General features: G+C 39.9%; 1 protein-coding gene across 2 annotated transcripts in view; it reads left to right on the top strand.

Annotated features, from left to right (window-relative positions):
• The window catches only part of LZTS2 (leucine zipper tumor suppressor 2), a 172,348-nt gene extending 155,211 nt beyond the window's left edge, over positions 1-17,137 (top strand). For both annotated transcript variants that reach the window (XM_073685295.1, XM_073685296.1), the window contains 4 exons: positions 1,971-2,492; positions 6,960-7,553; positions 12,366-12,635; positions 14,129-17,137. In XM_073685295.1, the coding sequence (XP_073541396.1) occupies positions 1,971-2,492; positions 6,960-7,553; positions 12,366-12,635; positions 14,129-14,833 (2,091 nt within the window). In that variant the 3' untranslated portion in view covers positions 14,834-17,137. The remainder of the gene's footprint in view (positions 1-1,970; positions 2,493-6,959; positions 7,554-12,365; positions 12,636-14,128) is intronic.
• Positions 17,138-17,433: the final 296 nt, after the last annotated feature.

Below are 17,433 nucleotides of genomic sequence, written 5' to 3'. Positions count from 1 at the left end.
CATTTGTTGTTGGACAAGAGTAGAGAGACCAGCATACTCATTAATAGAGTTGGGTCTCACCTCTGGTACCGGCACTATTCTCCAGAACTGGGATGCCCCATTCCCACTGGCGTCCCACCAGCAGAGAGTGGAAAGGTGGCCAGCTAGCACCAACTCTCTTCATTTATTACTATGTGAGTTCCTCTTAAGCAAATACACTTACCGTAGTTGTATTCAGAACCTCTATAGCAATCAATAGAGAGATCTGACCCATGCAGGGCCATCTCTCCACCCACTGGTGGTCAGCCAGATCAGCGGATCGGCAGACCCCTATTCTGGAAGTAGGCATCTATCGGACATTTATGACCTATCCACAGGATGTGCCATGAATGTCTCTCGTGAGACAACCAGTTCTGCACTGAATGGAATGTACACATTGTAACGATTCCCCTGTATTCCCTTTGTGGGAGGATGAGAATGTGATTTGCATATGTCACATGCCAACTAGACTCAAACACTTCTCTTAATTCTCTGCTATGCAGTGAAGCCTGTTATGATTAGTCGGCATATGACTAGTCGGCATGTTTGCAAATTGCATACAAGTAGTCACATGACTGACCACTCGCAAGGGGAATACAGGGAAATCATGACAGTGAGCAGATCACTCAATGCTACGATTCTGCAGTCACATAGTGATTTCATACTTTTTTTTCAGAGACAAGACAACCCATTTATTTACTTCTATTTTAAGGGAACATCTCACCTGCAAAGATGCTATTTTCCTGCAGATATAGTGGAAATCTGCAGGTAAATATTGTTTTAACCAAGTTTGGCAGAATTATTAGAAACATTACTACATAGAGAAAATGAAGTTTTATTCTCCCTGCAGCCGCTTGGGGAGCGGATACAGTCATTGTTCATTACACAATGAGAGCGCTGTAAGCTCTCCCCTTGCACCCTGACTGACAGCCTGCTCAGCAGGGTATGTGTGCAGAGCAGGCTGTCAGTCAAGGTGCAGGGGGAGTGATGACAGTGCTCATTGTATAGTGAGCTGTGACTGTAAATGTTCCCTTCACCACCTGAATTCCTGGATGCACTCCCAGTAAGGCAGCCAGACATGACGTGAACAATATTTACCTGCAGATTGCCACTATATCTGCTGGAAAATAACGTTTTTGGAGGTGACAGGTTCCATTTGCAGTCGTTTTCCCCTTTTTCATGCCAGCTCAGTTTTTCCCTTCCAATGTAAATAGCACAAGCCACTGATCTCAGTGATTGGCTGCAGCGCTGTCACTGGATCAGCACCAGAGACACAGCCTTGGTCCCACGGAGGGTAAGTAAAGCGTGGTTTTGACTTTTACAATGAATTGAGCCAGCAGGCAAAAGTATTTGAAAAGAGGACAAACTCTTTTAAGTATCATATAACCCTTCATGTTCTTGTTCCCTTTAGTGCTAATTTTGGAATTTTCACATTTCCTCTGATAACGCAGCGCAGAAAGCATGTCTTTTAGATAACGGTCTCTCTTTTTCTGTTTGCTTTTTGATAAGAACCAGTTGTGTTCTCACCAAAACAAAATATTAGAATTCGTTCAGACACGTCCTAAAACACAACTCTGCTAACTTAGAATGCGACTTCAAAGGTAACCGGTCTCTATATTTATGATGCCCCAAACATGGATCCAAGCCTGGATGTGCAGTTGCAGCCAGGTATATTTTACTCAGAAATGTCGCGGCTACATTTGATTGACAAGTCTCCCCCATGTGTGTAATAAGAGCAACATCATTTCTGTGCTTTGATCTGTGTCCTGGAAAGTGGAAAAATAACACCAAGTCGAAAGAATGTAAGGAGAGATGGTGTCCAGCCGTGTGAAACGAAGCTTAGTGGTTATCTGTTGAATACTTCTTTGAGACATTGAATACTTTGTTATGAGAAGTCAGAAAAAAACATGAACCATTTTTTTTTTGTTTTTGTCTCCTTTTTCTTTCTTCAGGTTGCTTATGTAGACCTACGTCTTCCAAATACGCCCACAATGGCTGTAGTGCAGACTCTACCCCTGTCCATTGACCAGAACCCTGAAGTTGATATTCCCAAAGACCAACCAAGCTCAAGGTCACCAGACTCTGAGAACACTATGGGAAGTGTAAGCAGTCTTATTTCTGGAAGACCTTATCATGACAAGCAATGCAAGGCGTCTGAATTTAGTAGCAAGTGCCGTAAACCTGCCAGCATGCCAAACTTTTTTAAACAGCAGGAAGGACTCCTAAAAAGTAACCATATCTCCCAAGACCCACTTTTTAATGGACTTCCTACAAAGAAAACTTGTGCTGCTACCTCTGGGACTAATGGGAATTATACCTATGTCAACGAGGACTTTAAGGAGGAGTGGCATGAAGCCAGAGCTCCCAATAGTCCTTGCAGTGATGTGGATGATGTGCGGGAAGACAAGGCCCTCAATGGGAATATAAGAGGACCTCCACCAAAACTTATTCCCGTTTCTGGCAAACTAGAAAAGGTAATGTTCGATTCAGCTGCCTAAAGTAGTAACCTTTGCAAGGAATCTTTTTGACAGTGGTACCTTTTTTTATAATAGACCTATGAGTTACTATAAATGTAGATAATTCATGGCTAGTTGTTAGGTTTTGTGTGTGGATTTTTCTACCTAGACTACAAAGTAAAACCAGAAGTGGAAAGTTTTTATGTAGTAATAATAACCACTTTTCCATCAAATTGTCCAACTTAGCCTGTCTGGACACCTTTCAGCTATTTTTCTTTTGGTTCAGATGTTTGATGTTTAGGCTATGTTCACATGCAGCATTTTTCCAGCGTTTTTTTCATGCAAATAATAAGCTGCATTTTACAATACAAGCAAAAGCTATGAGATTTCAGAAATTTCATGCATATTCTTGATTTTTTTTTTACTGACTGAATTTGAGAAGTGCAGCATTTTTTTAAATCAGCAGCATGTCAATTCTTTCAGCTTCTTTTAAGCATTTTTTTTCACCCATGGAAGGCAATGAAAGTGCAAAAATGCTGCAAAAAACATAGCAACAGTTAAGTTTAGCTACATTTTTGCTGCGTTTCGGGGAAATAAAACTTACTTCATTAAATATGTGTTGTAGACTAATTGCACCTGTAATCTGTATGAAAAAAAAGCCACAAAAATGCCACAAAACCTGTAGCCAAGAGAGCAGTTTTTGGCTGCAGACAAAAACGATGTGTGTGAACATAGCTTTAAAGTTTCATATTTTATTTTGGGGGGTCTAAGGGTTAACGTCTCTCCTTGTGGAGAGTGACATGCTTGACATGCCAGTGTAAGGAGACTTATATATGCTTCTATGGGAAATTATTCAAATTACTACTTCAGAGAGGAAGAGGACTAGAACTTTAGTGCCACCTACTGGAAGTAGCAATCCTAAAAGTCAATATTGACCCTTTAATGAGCCTTGCCACTTGATAAAAGCCAAACCAGATACTCTATTTGCAGACTCGTGTTTTGGGGTGCTTGCCCTTCATCAGTGCTAAGTAAGACCTCTTATTTGGCTATATGGGAGGCCATGAGGGGTATTTTATGATTACATCCATCCTGGAGTAACATAAAACACGTGACACAAATCAAATTGGAATAACTCCCAACCGATAGGCCATGTGACTCCACTAGGCAGCGTAGTACTTTTCCGAGAATCTCTTGTCATTCAAGGACATACAACTTGTTTTTTTTTCCTACCCAACTGATCTCAGCCAAGTTAAATATATGTACGATACCACCTTTAGGAAGTTTCTGTGGCCTTAAAGGGTGTAGTCCTTGTGTACTATGTTTTTCAGAGGTAGTCTTTTTCCAAACACACTTCTTCTCTAAAAACTGTGCTGTCGAGTTGGATCCGAGGGTAAACAGAAAACTTAATATGCTAGCTGAGCTATTTTTATTTAATATTTACTGACCTCTCCCAATATATATACAAGACCTTGCTAGGTAGTCCACACGAAACAAAGTTCTTTTATCTTCCTGTTCCGCATTGAAATTAACATACAATATACTTCCAATTAGACTTGAGCGCTTGTGTCAGTAGTCCATGGCCGCTGGACCAGAGCTATGTGAACCTCCTTCTCTGGGCCTCTTATTAATTAGGTTTGATGTAACGTCATGCATGCATCACGCTACAGCCATGATGTCACACCGGGGATGCCACAGATAGTAGGCGGTTTGTAGGGCTCTGATTTGGTGGCCATGGACTACATACCTGACTGCTGGACCAGGATCCTGCTACTTTTTTTTGGTTGACTATTTTCCAAAAGCTGATGTTTCTGGTAAGAGGGAAGTCTCTTCATGGTTAACTACTTTAAAATCCAACTATCGGGTGTAAGGAGGCGGTGTTCACACTGTGCAGTAACTGAGGCAGTGACCCAAGCAAGTCCAACATAAACAGCTTTATTCAGCAACTCACGGGTAAACAGAAAGTCCTCCGGTTCGCAGCTGGGTTTACATGAGTCCTTGATCAACGATTGCCGTGGGCAACGGCTGCGCTGGGCCTCTCTGAGCCTGACGGGTGCAGAGCCTTCCCAGGTGTGGGTTCAGCTACACACAGGCCCGCTGAGCTTTCCTGCTATGCTCCTAGCAGGTCCCAACACTGAGCTCCACTAATCCTTAGTGCAGGATTTTTAAAGGACCTGTGGCAAGAGCCACTGGAAAACCCGGGTTGGAGGGAGGAGGCCACCCCACTACCTTCCTGTAGCCTCCTCCAAGAAATGAAGGCCCTGCCTGGTTTTACTAATCTGCCTTAGCCAGATAGCCTGACAGCCTGACCAGGTCAATGCTCACCTTCATTCCTGCATTGCAGCCGCAGCTGTGTCTGTGACTGCAATGTACTTCAATGGGTTTAATAGGTCTCTGTACATATTCTGGGGGATATATACGGTCCCTCGTATACGATCCCGGTCACTGCCTCACACGGGGCACATGGCAAAGATCTAATTTTGCTTTTGTAAGATTGTCAAACTATACAGCCATAGCTTTGCAAGCTGCTCATGGCCATCTATACAACTTATGGATGGCCTTGGTCCCTCTGTGTCCACATTGGCGTCCCAAAGCTGAGAACCTCCCTCAAGAATATTCATATGGTTTTATAGGACTTGTAGACAGAACATCAGAACGACCCCTTCAATTACACAACACATTACGTGTATTATTTTCATCCTAAGATATCTCAAGTTTTTAGTAATGGCTTAAGGCAATTTAAGTTGTAGGTTTAGTTGCACTTTAAGACATTTTAGAAGTGGAAAAAAATACTTAAAGCATAATCTTCTTAAGTGATATTATCTTCCTAGTGATGTAATGTTTATTTTTTAAAATCAAAACATAATGATGTGTTTGTAGATCTTCCCCAGAAAGATCATGTTATCCAGTATGGGATTACACTCTACTTCTGCCTCACTGTAATGATCCTCTAAAGGAACGAAACAGACATTTAAAATGAACTTTAATTTTGGTGTAATCCAGTTCTGCAGAAATCCTCAGAGTCCGACAACAACTATACTTAAGTTGGACATTTGTAGGTTATACTTCTGCCCATCAGTCAAAGACTTTCCTACAAAAAAGACTAAATCGGCAGATCAGGGACATAGTTTAAAGGGAACCTGACAACTGATACTTGCTCCCCATGGATCGGACACTGGCTGTTTAATTTTAGCCATGTTTGTTTGACTCTGAAACGCATGGCATTTCAGAGAAAAATATATTTTAGAAACATACTCTCCTATGCTATGAGAGTGGGTGGGGAGAAGCCACCGAGGATCCACCTTTCAGACTTGTCTCCCATCTGGCTTGGTCCCTTACGGCTTTCAAAGAATGTTTTTCTCTGTGTTTTCGTATGAAACATACATGGTTGAAACCTGTGGTTCGATCAGGATGTATCAGCTGGAAGGTTCCCTTTTTAAAAAAATGTTTGAAAAACACAATCTTCTTATGCAAAGTGGCAAATAATCTGAATCCGAAATGACAGATTGCTTTTCAGGCGCTTAGTAATCTGCTGTTTGTCACCGAGAATATTCTTGTACTCTTGTAAGACAATGATTGGCCCAAGTGGTGGAAATCAGCTAATTTGTTTTCAAAATTGATCTTGTGTATATGGCCAGCCAAAGTCCTAGTTTTTCATAATTAATAAAGGAAAACCAAAGAATGCTTGAGTGACAGATATTTCTGGATTGGAAGACTCCTACAGACAACTTTAGGCTAGGAGACCTTTTTTTATTCATTTTTTATTTGTTCTTCAGATATACAGAAAAGGAAATGTCTAAATGTTCCTGCTGCTATCTCTAACACTAAGAGGAGGTCAGGGAAAGCAGAGAGAGCTGTCAGAGCCAGGAGTAGAGCTCTGATAGATTTGTGTCAGATTTTGCAGACCAAGCTAGCTAGGTGAAGGGCTCGGCTGTGGCCAAAGTATAGAAAATAGTTAATGAAGACTATTTAGAATGTTGCCTAATTTTGTATAATAAGAAAAACATGAACAATAAAAAATCAGTACAAAGGTGTACACTGCCTGGCCTAATTTTTTAGAATCAATTTTGTAAAATAATTACCATATGCAGTTTACCATGACACTGATACAGGAATTTCAGACAAGCTAAACCAATAGGCAAATTGTCATGTCATTTAGTTTTTCTGTTACCCAAACCAATGAATGCTATGATAGTACCTATAATTAAACTTTTGACATTCCCATTGGCAGTGAGTGTAAATGTCTTACATCAGGCTGTAACTTGGCCAGCATTGTGATTGGCAACCACTACTGGGCATCTTCAATCTTCATTGATTGTAATGTTTGTAAAACCTTTTTGGACTTTCTAATGTCACTTGTCAGGTTAAAGGTTGAACTTGATGGACCGGAGTCTACATTCAACCTTAAAAATGATTAAACTATTGTGTGCTGTTGTAATGTTTCACTGATGATCCATCAAATATATTGTACCCTGATTTTTCTTGCAGAACATTGAGAAGACCTTGATAAAACCAACAGCTTTCAAACCAGTGGTGCCGAAAAAACGGAACTCTTCTTTACAATATATCATCCAAAGGAATGGAGGCCCTAACTTATCTGACAGCCAGGGCAGTTTACACCTTCTTTTCAATGGCAACTCAATGGGGACGAACGACAAGCACAACTCGCTCAGCTGCAGGAACAGTTCCATCTCTGGGACCATGTCAGATTCTGGCCGGAACTCTCTGTCTAGTCTTCCTACCTATAGCACGGGCTGCAGTCAACAGCTAGAGCCAGTCAGCATGTCCATGGGTCACATTAACTTAGATAATCACAGTAACATAAATGTTTTTTCTGAGCGAGTGTCACGAGCACGGACACGTCCTTCGAACTCTGACAGTGGACGTTCATCTTCCAGTAAAAGCACTGGCTCATTAAGTGGAAGAGGGAACCAGTCGTCAGATAGCGGCTCATGTGATAGGTCACCCATCATCAATGAAGAGATTCTTATCCGAGAGTTGGAGGAGAAGTTAAAAGACCGGGAGATGGAACTACAGCATCTGAAAGAAAATCTGGATGAAAACGAGGCGGCTATTTGCCAGGTTGGGAATTAGAACATTGAAGCCACTGATATATTGATCCTTCTGTACTAAGAACAAATCTAAATATTTAGTGGGGAAATGGGATCTGATCTGTTCCTTGGCACTAAATGTTCCAAAACTCAAAGTCTAGTGAAAGGGGATTTCCATATAAAAGTGATCCTCTTGCATTGGTGGAGTTTGGTCAATCTGCTACACTTGGTGCACTCTTACTAAATGTTCATCACTGCTCAGATTTCCACTGATGACTCTTTGCTTAGAAAGTTATGGCACAGGGCTCCAGTTATTTCGGAGCGGTGTCAAAGGTGTTTGAGGACTCTATAGTCACGGATCTTTCATGAACAGGAACTTTGATAGCGCCCCCCTCGGTTTTTCTTTGTTTACCAAGCACAGCTCTGTAAGTTTTGAAGAGAATTGGTCTGAGCAGAAATAATAGACACAGCCACTCCAAAACGTTCGGAGCTCTGCCAGGGAAATAATAAATAGGTCGCAGGGCTTCCCAGGACACTGCAGTATCATCAATCCGCTGATCAGCGGGGGAGCCAGAAATCCAACTCCCAACCAATCTAAGAATATAAACCCCTTTAATTACTTTTAAAACCTGGAAAATCCCTTTACATTGGTGTTGGCTGAAGGTCACAGACTCCACCAATGTCAATCTATGTAGTATAGATCTACAGGTGCATCTCACTAAATTAGAATATCATCAGAAAGTTAATTTCTTTCAGTTCTTCAATACAAAAAGTGAAACTCATATATTATATGGAGTCATTACAAACAGAGTGATCTATTTCATGTGTTTATTTCTGTTAAGGTTGATGATTATGGCTTACAGCCAATAAAAACATAAAAGTCATTATCTCAGTAAATTAGAATACTTTATAACAACAGCTTGAAAAATGTTTTTAAAATCCAAAATGTTGGCCTACTGAAATGTATGTTCAGTAAATGCACTCAGTACTTGGTCGGGGCTCCTTTTGCATCAATTACTGCATCAATGCGGCAATGTGGCATGGAGGCGATCAGCCTGTGGCACTGCTGAGGTGTTATGGAAGCCCAGGTTGCTTTGATAGCAGCCTTCAGCTCGTCTGCATTGTTGGATCTGGTGTCTCTCATCTTCCTCTTGACAATACCCCATAGATTCTCTATAATAGATTCTCTATGGGGTTAAGGTCAGGCGAGTTTGCTGCCAATCAAGCACAGTGATACTGTTGTTTGTAAACCAGATATTGGTACTTTTGGCAGTGTGGACAGGTGCCAAGTCCTGCTGGAGAATGACATTTCCATCTCCAAAAAGCTTGTCGGCAGAGGGAAGCATGAAGTGCTCTAAAATTTCCTGGTAGACGGCTGCTCTGACTTTGGTCTTGATAAAACACAGTGGACCTACACCAGCAGATGACATGGCTCCCCAAACCATCACTGATTGTGGAAACTTCATACTAGACCTCAAGCAGCTTGGATTGTGGCCTCTCCACTCTTCCTCCAGACTCTGGGGCCTTGATTTCCAAATGAATATTGGAACTCTGAGACCTTGTGGAGTGTGTCAATGACTGCCTTCTGGACATCTGTCAAGTCAGCAGTGTTCCCCATGATTGTGGAGCCTACTGAAACAGAGTAAGGGACCTTTTTAAACGCGTAGGAAGCCTTTGCAGGTGTTTTTTGTTAAATATTCTAATTTACTGAGATAATGACTTTTGTGTTTTCATTGGCTGTAAGCCATAACCATCAACATTAACAGAAATAAACACTTGAAATAGATCAGTCTATTTGTAATGACTCTATATATTATGAGTTTCACTTTTTGTACTGAAAAACTGAAATAAATTCACTTTGATATTCTAATTTAGTTTGATGCACCTGTATGTCAGATGATATTTTTGCCTGGATTTGTTCACAAGCTCATCCTCAAGTTGTCCTCTTCTGAGAGCCATTTCTGGGAAGGAGACAACTAAGGCTACCACTTCTGCTACAGTTCTGGATGTCCGTTCTGAGAGATTACTTTACTGCCCACCCTGCAACTGAGTCTCCTGTAGAAAATAATGTGACCTCACGTGTTTTGTCTACACGGTCCTATTGTCCTAAGAGTGCATTGAAAAACTAATGCATGTGATTACTGTCCTTTCATTAATTCTCTTTCAATCTGAAAACCGCACATTATTTGTTGTACTAGTATACTTTTCTTTTCACTCTCTATCTTTGATGGAATAGCACAGTTTCTTATCCTTTTATATTCCACACTAAAAAGTATTCTTACATATACTGGCCTGAGGTAGGCCAAATATTGTCTGTTTGGCCTTTGTCAGGTAAATTGAGCCCTATCGTTAGGTTTGGTATATACACTGATTTTTTTTTTATTTTTTTACCCCAGCATATACTCCAAACATAGAGCAGAGTCTAACAAACACAATTGGGGGGATGGGTGGGGGTTGTAGGTGATTGGCTCGGCCATTCTAGCAGCTTTATTTTCTTTCTCTGAAACCAATTGAGGAGTTTCCTTGGCTGTGTGTTTGGGATCATTGTCTTGCTGAAATGGCCACCCTAATTTCATCTTCATAATCCTGGTAGATGGCAGCAGATTTTCATCAAAAATGTCTCTGCCCATTTGTGCATTCATTCTTTCTTCAATTATATGAAGTTTGCCAGTGCTGTTTGCTGAAAAACAGCCCCACACCATGATGTTCCCACCTTCAAACTTCACTGTTGGTATGGTGTTTTTGGGGTGATATGCAATGCTTTTTGGCCTTCATACATGGTGTGTATTATGGCATCCAAAGAGTTAAATATTGGTCTCCTCTGACCAGACTATATTCTCCCAGTATTTCACAGGTTTGTCTAAATGTTGTTGAACAAACTGTAAACATTCTTTTTGTTCAGCAATGGAGTCTTGTGTGCTGAGCGTGCAGACAGGCCATGGAGGTTGAGTGCATTACTTATTTTACCCGCTTTATATGTGTGTATGTATATATATGTGTGTGTGTATGCGTATATATGTGTGTGTATGCATTTATAGATTTTCTCTTTCAAATATTTTATTATGTTTTAACAATATAACAAAGTTGAAACACCGCATATAACAGCAGCAGTTTACGCAAAAAAAATGTTTCAGTGATCACAAGCAAAAGTATAGCACCCAACATCAGGATAATTAGGCTATGTTCACACATGTTGGGTTTTTCAGCTTCACAAATCTGCAGCAAAACCTAATCTCTGGCAGGAAATCAGCTGCTTCAAAAATGCAGGTTTTGCTGCATTTTGTTAGCATTTTTTTCTCACTGTCCTTCTGTCTCTATTTAGGCATGTACATAAAGTTCTGTGGAAAAAAAAGAACCCCATTCTATTTTGCCATGAAAAACGCTGAAAAACGCTGATGCAAATTTTGATTTTTTTCACCACCCATTACTTCCTATGGGTGAAAAAACACTGAAAGAAGTGACACGCTTTATTTTCCAAAAACCCAACCAAGGCCCAAAATACACACAAAAAAAACTTGATTTGCGAACAGAGAATTCTGGTTTCTCATAGACTTTGCTGGTACTGCAAAACGCAGCTGAAAATTTGCATAAAAATCTGCAGCAAAAACACTGAAAAACCCCACATGTGTGAACATAGCCTTACAATTAAAAAATTAAAACATTTTGGTTTGGGTGGGGGGTGGTAAATAAAGGGGAAAGTTGAGGGGAATAAGAAGTTAGGGGGAAATAAGGAAGAGGGCGAACGTGGAAATTAAAGAAACACTCCCATCAAAATTTTTATCCTCCTTATATATTGCAATCATCATATTATATAGCATTGTGTACTTACAATTGCTCATTTTGCCTTTCTACCCAGCTAATTCTGCTCTATGTAGAAACAGGAAGTCTCTTTTCCCTGCAAAATTCATTTCCCTCTTCAACTTCTGACCCAGTTGCTCTGCTCCTCCCCTCTGCCAGGGACTTCTGCAGTGACTAATGACTCATGCGGGGAAAATTGACCTCCTGTTTCTACATAGAGCTTAGAAGGATTCAGCTAGTCAGTTTTTAATCACGTGACATCATAGACCTAATGGAAAACAGAAGAATTAGCTGGGTAGAAAGGCAAAATGAGCAATTGTAAGAACACAGTGCTAGATAATATGATGACTCCCAATATATTAAGAGGATAAAAATTTGGATGGGAATATGATGTATTATGCTATGTATATAGTCAAGGGACATACTTGCTCTCAACAATTGCAGATGTGCATGTGTTATCTACCGGACCCAGACCTTAAAAAGGAATTAGTGTGAGAGACACTCAGGACACTTATAAGGTGCTCATTGGTCATAAAGTTATGGACTAAAAAAAATCTAGGCATGGGATGTGCGTTTTTCTCCAGGCAGGGGCTATAGTTTGTTTTGCCGCTAAAAAGAGGGAAGTGAGGAGTCAACATTGAGGCCAAGTTTGGGATGCAAAATGGATAGAGAGATAAGTATTGAAAATAGTACACAAATTATATACACGAGACCAGAAGCTCAATACCCCTGGGCAGGTCCACCATACGGGTAACATGTCACCTTGGGGCAAAAAGGGAAGGAATTAGGGTAACCAGGCACCATGTCTGCTATCCACGCATGGACCATGCATATGGAGTATTTAATGGCCTCTACGGGCCAACAGCTGCTTCAACATTTTAGGTTTTATTAGTAACTTCATGGCTCCAAAAATGACACCTGTTGCTATACATATTCATTCTGTATTTCCGAACATGGCTTCAACTATTGGTCCCCTGGTATAAATAACGAGGGTAATTGTGAGTTAATGGTTCAGACACATTTTTATATATTCCGTCTAAAACAGGTTTATGAAGAAAAGCAAAAGCGATGTGAGCTGGAAATTGAGGATCTCCGACAAAGCTGTGCCCTGAAGATGAAGCAGGCGTCTCAGAAGGCTCAGCGGGTGCAGCAGGTCCTGCAGCTCCAAATATTCCAGCTCCAGCAGGAGAAGAAGAAACTGCAGGAGGACTTCTCCCAACTTCTCCAGGAGAGGGAATTGCTGGAGAAACGCTGCGCCTCATTCGAGAGAGAGCAAACCGAGCTCGGGCCACGACTGGAGGAGACAAAATGGGAGGTACGATGTCAGGCCATACACCAGGGTTGTCCTAGGCATTCAGGCGACATTTTAGCTTGGCAGTTCTAACTTTTTTTTTTTTTATATCCTTTTACATCTTTCTGGTAACAATATAACATTACTCTTATATTAAATTATATTAATTATGTTAAATAATTGTTTTCCTTATTTTTATTTCATTAATCAATATTACACATGAGAATAAGCAACTCTAGTATATTTTATCAGAGAAATTTTCTTCTGTCTCCTCCTGGATTTATCATTCACTCTCAAGTCACTGAAGACATACTTTCCCATTACTGACATAGGAGATGGCAGTTGGTGCTTTAAAATTTTATGGAGAGGGAGGAGCTATAGGCCAACACAGACCTTCTACTGAAAAGACAGTTGCAGTTCTCCATAGAACTTTATGAGCACCAACTGTCATATCCTATCTCCATAACGGGAAAGTTTGTATTCACGGAATATAGATTTTACCTATGAATTGAGGATTTTCAGCATGAGAGATCGGTCCAGGAGGAAAAAGGAGTGGATTTCTCTGATAAGATATATTACTTATTTTCATTAATTAAAATATATATATTATTTTTAGTATAAGTAATAATATAAGTAAAACAAGGTTTTCTCTTTTATTTGTTGCGTTACTATTTAGGGTAATAAATATTACCCTGATAATAAAAATTATTTTAAATTTAAATATTAGCTGTATAATAGATTTTTTTTTATATTCCTATTTTTTATAGTCTGTACCTCTAAGGTTATAAGAAAAAATTGTGACTTTTTTTTTTTTTTTTTTTTTCACACGTGCTTTAGATTTTTCTATTTTAACACCGAAAATATACTAAGGACCTGGACTGCACAGATTAAATATACAGTGGGCAGTCGACAGGAGATTTATGGCATACTATGTTGTTGCCTAACAGCTTACTACTTGGGGTCAGAACGATGGGACTTCCACCATCAGCGGAATGGGGGCTAGTGTCCTGCAGTTGGGTAAAAGGAGAGGCGAGCAGGATCACTTCTCATGATAGTCTATGGAAAGTGCGGACACTGTTGATCATAGTCACCGCCTTTAGACTCCTGTAGATCTGCTGTAGAAGGGACTTTTTGCTCCTCATACAAAGTGGAAAACAGGAGACACAGGGCCAAGCAGTGGGATATTTATGGAATAAATGTAGTTGATAGAGTACCCCTTTAGTTAAATGAAAAATTACATAAGTATTTTAAGGTATACTAGAAAAATTATAATTATATTGAAGGGGTATTCCCAGAATTGAAAGTTCTCAGCAATCCATAAATGGATCTGGAAGTTCTCCCCTGTCCTATCCATAGGGCATAACTTTTAATTATTGGAATTCATCTTTTTAAGATTGTATAAAGAGGAGCTAGAGAAAGATTTGCAGAAAAAAGTGTATTGTATTGTTAAACACTAAATCCCTGAATGGAATAGACGCACATGGTCCATGGCTGACGTGTCATGTTTTCTGTTCTAGGTTTGTCAAAAATCGGGTGAAATTTCTCTACTTAAACAACAGCTGAAAGATGCTCAGGCTGAGCTGTCTCAGAAATCCAATGAGATGATCCAGCTCCGTTCCCAGCTGAGAGACACTCGATCTGATCTTCAGATTAGCGAGGAACAAGTTCAGGAACTTCAGGACACTGCTCATACGAAGACGCTGGAGTTAGAGGTGTGCGAGAATGAGCTGCAGCGCAAGAAAAACGAGTCCGAGCTGCTGCGGGAGAAGGCCAGTAAGCTGGACCAGGAGGTGGCTACTCTTCGAGAAGCCGCCGTAGCCAACCTCCGGCATGGACTTTGCCACTGCTACGAGAAGGAAGATCCATTCTTGCTTTATGAAAGCGATGAAGCCAAAGCACAGCGTCAAAACTCTGACAACCTACAGAGCCTAAAGCAGTACATGGAGAGATTAAGGGAGTCCTTGATGATCGAACGGAGAAGAAACCAGGAACAGTTCGAAAGTTTTGAAGAAGAGCGACGCATATGGCAAGAAGAAAAGGAAAAGGTGATCCGATATCAAAAGCAGTTACAACACAACTACATCCAGATGTACCAACAGAACCGCGAGCTGGAGAGGGACATTAAGCAGCTTTCTCTGGAATTAGAGGCGAGGGAACTTGATGAATTTGACTTACATGCTGCTGAGATTCAGTTTGAAGAAATCACAGCCACGGAGATATAAAGCCAAGAAAGTACCACTTATGCCTTTATTATTTTATTTTTTGGGGAGGACATTCCAGCAGTTGGTGTTGCCAAAAAGCAACTCGCCTGCATATGCTGTTGCTTTTATTGCATAAAACATATCTTGCTTTTTCTATTGACAGAGGAACTCAAACATCTAATGGACGGGACATTCTGCGTAAATAGATGTCTAAAAATTTCCAAGATGAGTTAATAATTTCCATCTGACGTGTATGAAGGGAGCCATATCCCGATGCTAACCTTGCCTAATGGACCAAAGCAATGTCATTGGGCAGGAAATTTGACACTACGCATTTTGGGTCTTGTTTTTTTTTTAGGTTCCGTTCTCAGGACAGCCATATTTGTTGTGGTCACAAGGATAAGGATTTCGGGAAGTGATGAGCAAAGATGCTTCCATTGGATTCCTATAAGTATATTTTAGGGTTCTTGCATTCTTTCTCATTTGTCGCTGTTAATATTACTGTAGCCATATTTGTGAATGTTCGCGCTCACATGTAACAGCTGTCATTCGCTTTTAGGTTTGTATTCTTCATTAACACTGTGGCAAAATTTAGGTCACCTCCTTGTAAATAATGTAAGATAAGAGGTTTTGTTTCCCAAAAAAAAAAAAAAAAGTGAAATGACTGGTTTTGTAAACTACGACTAGCACCTTCGTCTCTACTTCTTCTTATCTGACAAAAGTAGTCGCTTTCAATCTCAGGTAGGCGTATCGCTAGAGCACAATCATTACACAGACGTCAAATAATAAAATTTGCAATAGAAAGACTGTTCCTTCTCCAAGTTCTCAGAGGGTCTGTAGTTCACGACAATGCAACCAAGCCATATGTGACGGCCCCTCTGCCTGCTGAGAGTTACAGGATCTCATGCTACTTTTTGTGACTCGTCCCAGAGTTTATCTGTTGTTATTACAATGGCATTTATCTATACATTAATTTCTACAATACTTCAGTAACTGAATTCATAAACCTTTAACCATGATCACTGTCAGAACAACTAAATACAGAACTTAAGAAACCTAAAATCTCTGCTGCTCCGATACCAAATGAGATGGGTTTATCCACTCACTTATGTTGCAGAAGGAGAAAAGTCCCGTTAAATATTTGGTCAGTATTTTACATCAGTATTTGTAAGCCACAATCAAGAGGAAAAGTATAATAGAAACGTCACCACTTCTGAATTTCTCACCCACTCCTGATTCTGGCTTATAAATACTGATGTAAAATATTGACTAAATACTGAATGTGTGAACGTGGCCTAAAGGTATCAAAAGGCAAATCTCTTAACTGATTGCTAACGAGGGAGGTGATAACTTGAAGAAAAGTTCCTGTAAATACCTCCTTTACCCAGTAGCTGTGATTGAGAAGAGAAGGTGATAACATGAAAAAAAGTTTCTGCGTTTACAAGGAGAAATAATGACAGTAACAGGCTTTTTTTGTATTTTTTATGTAGTTTTTCCTCCACTCATACAGACATCTAGATCCAGGAAGATAAGATTTTCTTGCCTCTTCCTAATTTTTAACCAGTGCACGTAGTGAGGGACCTGGTATCATTTCAAAGCTTAGCTTATATCCTTAAATGGGTTTTTCACTACTATAATAGATAAACCTAATGGGCCCAAGGTAGAGTAATAATAAAAAAAAAATCTACTGTCTTTTCAAACCGGAGATGCTCCTTTGCACTTGATACTGTGTACCCCACTGGTCACCCCCATCCGGTGAGGGGGTGTGAGTACCTTCACATGACTGCTGTCCATCAGCAGTGAACAGCCAGCTTCTTTAGCAATGACCTTTTGTGGCTTACCCTCCTTGTGGAGTGTGTCAATGACTGCCTTCTGGACATCTGTCAAGTCAGCCGTCTTCCCCATGATTGTAGAGCCTACTTAAATAGAATAAGGGACCTTTTTAAACTCTTCGGAAGCCTTTGCAGGTGTTTTTTGTTAATTATTCTAATTTACTGAGATAATGACTCTTCTGTTTTCATTGGCTGTAAGCCATAATCATCAACATTAACAGAAATAAACACTTGAAATAGATCACTCTGTGTGTAATGACTCTATATAATATGAGTTTCCCTTTTTGAATTGAAGAACTGAAATAAACTTTTTGATGATATTCTAATTTTGTGAGAAGCACCTGTAGGTATCTATAAATCCATCGGCTTGTCACTCGAAAAACAAGCCCTCACACAGCTCAATTGACAGAAAAATACAAATGTTGCATGTCTGCATGTCTGAAAAAATGGTGACACAAACCCCCCCGTTTTTTTTTTATTTTTTATTTTTTTTTACAAGTTTCTATTTTTTTTTTCTCTATTTAAATGGAAAAAAAAAATCTAAGTTTAGTATTACAGTAATTATACTGACCTGGAGGATCGTAAATCAGAGTAATTTTTGCCACTGAATGTATGGCACAAACCTAAAACTCAAAAAACCATGGCGGCATTCCATTTTTTTTTTCACAGTTTCTCAGCACTTGGAATTTTTTTGTTCATTCTCAAATACATGGAATGTTAAAATGAATGCCGTCACTCAATAATACAACTTGTCTTGCAAATAACAAGCCCTCACATGGCTATATCAAC

Source organism: Phyllobates terribilis, unplaced genomic scaffold (genome assembly GCF_046119375.1).
Source record: "Phyllobates terribilis strain yellow unplaced genomic scaffold, ASM4611937v1 Scaffold_5__5_contigs__length_657084704, whole genome shotgun sequence".
In the NCBI taxonomy this organism is placed as follows: domain Eukaryota; kingdom Metazoa; phylum Chordata; class Amphibia; order Anura; family Dendrobatidae; genus Phyllobates; species Phyllobates terribilis.
This window is presented reverse-complemented; position numbering and strand designations above follow the sequence as displayed.